The sequence below is a fragment of the Nicotiana tabacum genome, chromosome 2, assembly GCF_000715075.1.
Source record: "Nicotiana tabacum cultivar K326 chromosome 2, ASM71507v2, whole genome shotgun sequence".
In the NCBI taxonomy this organism is placed as follows: domain Eukaryota; kingdom Viridiplantae; phylum Streptophyta; class Magnoliopsida; order Solanales; family Solanaceae; genus Nicotiana; species Nicotiana tabacum.
The window spans coordinates 46,278,346-46,286,085 of NC_134081.1; the positions used below are offsets into that span (position 1 = coordinate 46,278,346).

Below are 7,740 nucleotides of genomic sequence, written 5' to 3' on the forward strand. Positions count from 1 at the left end.
ACTCTTAATTAGCCCAATTTCTTGTTAGTCAAGTTTTTCTAAACTAGGTCTCTCTTTCTCAATCAAATACCAAGTCAAATAGGCATGAATCATTATTTGCGACCATTAATTCTAAAATTAAAGCATAAACTAGGCTAAATAATCAACACCAAATCATAAACATGCATTAAATTAAATACCCATAAGGTTTACACACTAGGGTTGGGTCACAACCCTAGTAAGAATCTAGCTACTCATAGTGAGAAATGAAGAAAACAAAGAAGAAATACTAATTAAACTCATAATCTAAGATTAAAATGATAAAATGTGATTCGTAAAGCCTAAAATAGTCACAAACTTCCTAAAATAGCAAAATACAACGACTACAGCAACTCAAACTTCGAAACTTGACCTAAAAATATGATTCTCTCCTATTTATAGTGGCCTAAAATTCGCTGACAAAAATGCCCTTTGGGAGGTTCTGCGGCAGCACAATTCCATGTGCGATCCGCAGATTGCTTCAGCTTGCATGGACTTGCAATCTGCAGCCGCACAATTTGATCTACAGTTGCAATGTAGCTTCTACGGCCGCACAATTCTTGTGCGGTCCGCACTTCAGGCAAGGCTTCAAGTCTCGGTCATTTGCACACTCTTTGAACTTTGAAGTCTTTATCAGTGCAGACCTTGTTTTACGGCCACACAATTTATGTGCGGTTCGCACATTAGCTAAAACTCTGTTAGGCTTCTTCACTTGTTCTGCGGCCGCAGAGGGAATTCTGCTGTCCGCACTTTCTTCTGCGGACCGCACATCTTATGTTATACGCCCCTTCTTGCCTTGTTAGTCGGAATACTCCTTTTTGAGTCGGATTTCATCATGGGAGCCCAAGCTTCCTACATTCCTGCAATTTGCACACTTTCATTAGTTTTGGGAACATAAATCAATACTTTTGGACTAAAACAAAAGCAAAAATGAGCTAATAAGTGGTCAAAATCCGCACTTATCAGCCTCATCGACTGGTTGACATCTCCACTGAACCTTTATTGATGCAATAACTTTAGATCTGAGCTTCCGAACCTGCCTATCCAAAATGGCCACAGGCTCCTCCTCGTAAGCTAGATTCTCATCCAACTGAACTGTGTTGAGGTCCAAAAGATGGGACTTATCTTCATGATACTTTGAAAGCATAGAAATATGTAACACCGGATGAACTCCTGAAAGAATAGGAGGCAAAGCAAGTCTATAAGCAACTTTGCCGACCTTCTCTAACACCTCAAACGGGCTAGTAAACCACGGGCTCCATTTTCCCCTCTTTCCTAACATCATCACTTCCTTCATGGGTGAAACTCTAAGAAGAACTTTCTCGCCCTCCATGAAAGCCACATCAAGAACCTTCTGGTCCGCATAACGCTTCTTTTTATATTGAGTTGTGCGAAGCCCCTCCTGAATCAACTTCACCTTCTCCAAAGCATCACGAACTAAATTTGTGCCCAACAATATAGCCTCCCCAGGATCAAACCAACCAACTGGAGAACGACATTGACTCCCATATAAGGCCTAATACGAAGCCATATGGATACTTGACTAATAGTTCTTGCTGCAGTAAAACTCTGCTAGAGGTAGAAACTAGTCCCACTAACCTTTGAAATCAACAGTTATTGCCTTCAACATATCCTCCAAGATCTAAATGGTCCGCTCAGACTGCCCATCCATCTGAGGTGAAATACAGTACTAAACTCAACCTTCATGCCCAACTCACGCTGAACCGTGCTCCAAAAGTGCAAAGTAAACTGAGTGCCACAGTCTGAGATGATAGAAACAGGTACACCATGCAGGTGAACAATCTCCCTGATGTAGATCCTAGCCAACAGCTCCGAAGTGTAGGAAGCCATGACCGGAATGAAATGTGCCGACTTGGTCATTCGATCCACAATAACTCAAATGGCATCACACTTCCTCAAGGTCCATGGTAAGCCTACCCTGAAATCTATAGTGATGTGCTCCTACTTCCACTCTGGTATATCAATTATCTGAAGCAAACCACCCGATTTTTGATGCTCATATTTGACCTGTTGGCAATTCAAAAACACCGAGAGACATGTCCAACAATGTCTTTCTTCATCTTCTACCACCAATAATGTTGATTCAAGTCATGATACATCTTCGTGATACCTCGGTCAATAGAATATTTTGATCTACGAGACTCCTCAAGGATAAAATCTCTCACTCAACCAATCCACATTCGCAATACAAATCCGACCCTGAAGCCGCATAGCACCATCATCCCCAATCACCACCCCGCTGCACTGTGTCTTTGAATACCAACAAGTGAGGATCACCAAACTAGCGAGCCTTATTGCACTCTAACAAAGATGAATGCGCCACAACACAAGCAAGAACCCAGCTAGGCTCTGTAATATCAAACCTTACGAACCTGTTAGCGTAGGCCTGAACATCCATAGTCAATGGCCTCTCCACTGTTGGTATAAATGCCAAACTACCCATGCTCTCTGCCTTCCTATTCAGGGAATTGGTAACCATATTAGCCTTGCCCGGATGATACAATATTATGATATCATAGTCTTTCAACAAATCTAACCATCTTTGCTACCTCAAGTTCAGATCGTTTTGCTTGAATAGATGCTAGAGACTCCAATAATTGGTGTAGACCTCACATGACACACCGTATAAGCATTGCATCCAAATCCTGAACGCGTGCACAATAGCTGCCAACTCCAAATCATGTGCGGGATAGTTCTTCTCATGGACCTTCAATTGATGAGATGTGTAGGCAATCACCCTATCATCCTACATCAATGCCGCGCCAAGCCCAATACGTGATGCATCACAATATATAGCATAGGACCCCAAACCTATGGGCAACACCAACACTGTGGATGTCATAAAGGCAGTCTTCAGCTTCTAAAAGTTGTCCTCACACTCATCAGACCATCTGAAAAGAGCGTCCTTTTGAGTCAACTTTGTCTATGGGACTGCTATGGATGAAAACGCCTCCACAAAATGAAGGTAGTAGCTTGCCAAACACAAGAACCTCCGAATCTCTATAGCTGTAGTAGGTCGTGTCCAACTCTGAGTGCCTCAAACGTTTTAGGATCCACCTTGATACCATCACTAGACACAACATGGCCCAAGAAGGCAACTGAGTCCAACCAGAACTCACATTTCAAAAACTTGTCATAAAGCTGACAATCCTTCAAGGTCTGGAGTACAATTTGCATGTGCTTCTCATACTCCTCTCTACTACGAGAGTAGACCAGAATATCTTCAATGAATACAATCACAAAGGAATCCAACTAAGGCTTGAACACTCGGTTCATCAAATCCACAAAAGCTGCTAGGGCATTAGTCAGTCCAAATGATATCACCAAGAACTCGTAATGACCATAACCGGTCCTAAAAGCAGTCTTAGGGACATTCGATGCCCTAATATTCGCTGATGATAGCCCGATCTCCAGTCAATCTTGGAAAACACCTTGGCACCCTGAAGCTAGTCAAACTAATCATCAATCCTATGCAACACATACGTATTCTTGATGGTAACCTTGTTCAACTGCCGATAATGAATGCACATCCTTGTCGATCCGTCCTTCTTCTTAACAAACAACACCGATGCACCCCAACGTGAAACACTCGATCTAATGAATTCCTTATCAAGCAAATCCTTCAACTGTTCTTCCAGTTCCATTAACTCGGTTGGACCCATACTGTATGGTAGAATAGAAATAGGATGAGTGTCCGAAACCAAATCAATGCAAAAGTCAATATCTCTGTCGGGTGGCATGCTCGACAAATCTGCAAAAAATACCTCTGGAAACTCTCTCACCACCAAAACTGAATCTATAGAAGAAAACTCCACATTAGAATCCTAGATGTAAGCCAAATACGCTAAACACCCCTTCTCAACCATACGTCAGGCCTGCAAATATGAAACTACCCTACTAGTGGAATGAACTAGGGTCCCTCTACACTCTAATCTAGGCAACCCCAGCATAGCTAAAGTCATAGTCTTGACATGACAATCAAATATAGCGTGATACGGGGACAACCAGTCCATGCCAAGAATAACGTCAAAATCCACCATATCCAATAACAAAAGATCAACTATAGTATCAAAACCATTAATAGTAACCATACAAGACCGATACACTCAATCGACCACTATAGAATCCCCAACCGGAGTGGACACAGAAACAGGAACATCAAGAGAATCACGAGGCATACTCAAGTATGATGCAAAATATAAAGTCATATAAGAATATGTAGAACTTGGATCAAACAACATCGAAGCATCTCTATGACAGACTAAGATAATACTTGTAATAAATGCATCAAACGACTTCGCCGCGGGCTGACCTAGAAATGCATAACAACAGGGTTCAGCCCCACTAACCTGTCCTCCACCTCTAGGATGACCTCTCACTGATTGGCTTCCACCTCTAACTGGTTGGCCTACACCTCCGGCTAACTGACCCTCGCCCCTAGCTGGCCAAGGAGGTGGTGTAGCAACCGAATCCGAAATCCTGGCATGAGTACCCTACTGTGGAATACTACTCTGCAACCTGGGCCAAAACCTCTTGATATGGCCCGTGTCACCACACTCATAACAATCAGCTTGAGGATGTGGCTACTGAGTTCAAAGTGTTCCCTAATGACCGAAATAACTACCGTAGAAACTCTGCACCGAAGGTGCCCTTATGGGAGTTGGAGATGCATTGTATGCTAGCTGCTCAGCACGAGGCCTATAAGACATGTAGTTTCCTGATATACCATGTGTGACCTATAGTGTTGACTGTACCGGCCTGATCGAATGGCCCCTACCAAAGGAACACCTACCTATAGATGAGGCACCACTGAATCCTCCAAAATAACGAGGCCTCTTGTCAGAGGTCATCTCTCTCGCCTGGCCTCTAATGAGCTCAATCATCTTGGCAATCTCCACTACCTAATTGAAGGATATCTCAGTCTTGGCCTCTTTGGCCATCTGAAATCTAATTCCATGGTAGGACCCTCTATTAACCTCTGCACCTTCTCCCTCTTAGTAGGGATCAAGAAAGTTGTATGGTGAGAAAAATCAATAAATCTAGTCTCATACTGAGTAATGATCATGCTACCCTGCTAGAATCGCTCGAACTGGCTGCGCAGCTCATCCCTCTGAGCGAGGAGAATAAACTTCTTCTAGGAACAACTGCGAAATCTGAGCCCATGTGAGAGAAGGTGATCCTGTAGGCCTGCCCAGCTTATAAACATGCCACCACCTCTTGGCGGAACCATGCATATGAAAGACGGTGAAATCCACTCCATTGGACTCAACCAGTCCTAATTGTCGCAAAATCTCATGGAAATGGTCCAAGAAATCTTGGGCATCCTCTGAAGGTGCACCGCTAAAGTGAGGGCGAAACAACTTGGTGATCCTATCCAACCTCTTCAGATCATCATCTAACATCGCGATCCTTCCCCAGGCTGTGCGGCAATAATAGGCCGAACCACCCCAACTGGTAGAACTCTCGGGGTATAATAACTATGGGCCATATGCTATGGGATATGAGTAGCGAGAGTCTGAACTTCTCCCCCGACCTAAGAACCGGCTGGTGCCATGGGAAACAATCCGGCCTAAGCCATACTCTCCATGAAGCCAACCATGCAAACTAAGGCATCCTAAAGCACTAGGCAGCTATGAACCCCTCTGGGACCTGAGTTGGTCCTACCGGCTGGACCCGAACTGGTACCTCACCCTTCGAAGCCAACTAAGTCTTGACTGTGGGTGCCGCTATGTGTTACACCCTATGTTTTCGTACATAAAAGTATACCATAAGTAAATTGATGAAAGCTCGGAAATAAGACATTACATCCCGCATTTTTGGTACGTTAAAGTTTCATCGTAAGTTAATCAACGTAAGTTCGGGAATGAGATTATTCTAAGATTATAAGCATTATGCTAATTGAAACAAGTGATGAGTAAATTCGTGAAGGTGAGAGGGTAAGCAAATCGAAGAAAATGATTTTCGTCGAAGTTTGATATTTTGAGATAAAATACGGCCCGTGCTAAAATACCCGGTATTTATGGACTAATACCATACAAGGTACCACATGGCCATGATAGTAAAGTGTATAAGGTTTGTTAAAAGTGAATAGTATTTTAAGTAAGTAGAGATAATTCTTAATTATGTGGGTAATTGGTTAATTATAGGGTAATGGGATATTACCTAAATTATTGGATAAAGGTTAAAATTCCCCAACGTGGCAGCCCACCCTTCAAACTAATGACTCTTAACTCAAATTGAAAGGTGGAAAATTAATGTTATGTGGCTAAGCCACCACATGAAGTGGGCCCACACCTATTCAAACACATTTCTTCATTACGTGTTGCAACATACTTAGAAATTGTGACCATTTTGCTTAATTTTGTCTTTCAGATTTTCAAGTGATCCAAATATAGTGCTCTTTGCATTACAAAGACATATTAGAATATATCAAAAAAACACATAACATCTTCCTACTACAATACCAAATTACACACGATGGAGCACTTGGTAGGCATCTGGTTTATGCTATTGTTGTGATTGAATTTGGTCGTTCCCTAGTTCGATCTCGCCGTTACATATTTCGTCGCAAAAAACAGTATTAAAGGGATTGTCAAGAGAATCGGTTCAGGTATGTTAAGGCTATCCCTTCTTTCCTTTTGGCGGGATCTAAATAATACAAATGAAACGAGCAAAATACGCAACTTTAATAAATGACTCTATTCATAGAAATACTAGAGGTGTCTATATTCTTGATTCCCCATGTGAATTATTATTATATCTTCTATTCATGGGTCTCAGAAAAATACGTATTTGATAAAAGTTATCTGAAAACCATATTGATTTTTATGACATTCCGAGAAATCTTATTAACGTAATTCTTATGCATTTCATGCATTTATACATGTACATTGACCCATTACTAGATGGCGTTATATACGTGTATATTATATATATATGGGATATGGGAAAAGGTTATGGCGTTATATACGCACCGCCACCTGATCAGCTGGTATACGTTAATGATTTACCCACAGTGGTCGAAATGATATGATGAGATGCCCTCGGAGGCTTGATGATGTTATGAACGCATATACCTATGCATGATATGACTTTTATACGCATATGCATGACATTATAAAAATAAAATGATTCACAGAGCTATGCAGACGTACATGTCAAGTCGTTTACTCCATGTTTCTCTGATGTCTATTATTTACTAATTTTCATTCCTTACATACTCGGTACATTATTTGTACAGACGTCCCTTTTGCCTGGGGACGTTGTGTTTCATGCTCACAGGTCTCGATAGACAGGTCGGGAGTCCTCCAAGTAGGTGATCAGCTCAGCGGAAGATGTTAGTGCACTCCATTTGCTCCGGAGTTGATTGTTTGGTCAGTATGATTTAGATGTGTATTGTTTGGTATGGTGGGGCTCTATCCCGACCTTTATGACAATTATGTATTCTTAGAGGCTTGTAGACAGATGTCATGTATATGAAAGGTTGTATGGCCTTATCAGCCTATGTTCAGTGTACGAGTGATCATTTTGGTTTTTATGGGCCAGTATGTCATATGTATAAGTTTATTCCCTCATGCTTTACTCCGGTTCATTTACCTATGATGGAATGATACGAAAGATACGTTATGTTGGTACTCAGTTGAGTAAGGTAATGGGTGCCGGTCGCGGCCATCGGTTTGGGTCGTGACAAAAGTGGTATCA

General features: G+C 41.9%; 1 protein-coding gene across 1 annotated transcript; it reads right to left on the reverse strand.

The window, feature by feature from the left end:
* Positions 1 to 964: 964 nt before the first annotated feature.
* LOC107791632 (uncharacterized) lies at positions 965 to 4,130 on the reverse strand. The gene is made up of 3 exons (XM_075225999.1): positions 3,965 to 4,130; positions 3,540 to 3,835; positions 965 to 1,534 (listed from the first exon to the last, which is right to left on the reverse strand). The coding sequence occupies exons 1-3, from the start codon at positions 4,128 to 4,130 to the stop codon at positions 965 to 967; spliced, it is 1,032 nt and encodes a 343-aa protein (XP_075082100.1).
* Positions 4,131 to 7,740: the final 3,610 nt, after the last annotated feature.

Bases quoted from the DNA above. Each gene is read 5' to 3' on its own strand.
- LOC107791632 (XM_075225999.1), bottom strand. From the start codon at position 4,130: ATGGTTACTATTAATGGTTTTGATACTATAGTTGATCTTTTGTTATTG. The intron at 3,836-3,964 runs GTAGAGGGACCC...TTTCTTCTATAG, and splicing joins GGGGTTGCCTAGATTAGAGT to ATTCAGTTTTGGTGGTGAGA. The intron at 1,535-3,539 runs GTTACCATCAAG...GCTTCGTATTAG, and splicing joins ATTATCGGCAGTTGAACAAG to GCCTTATATGGGAGTCAATG.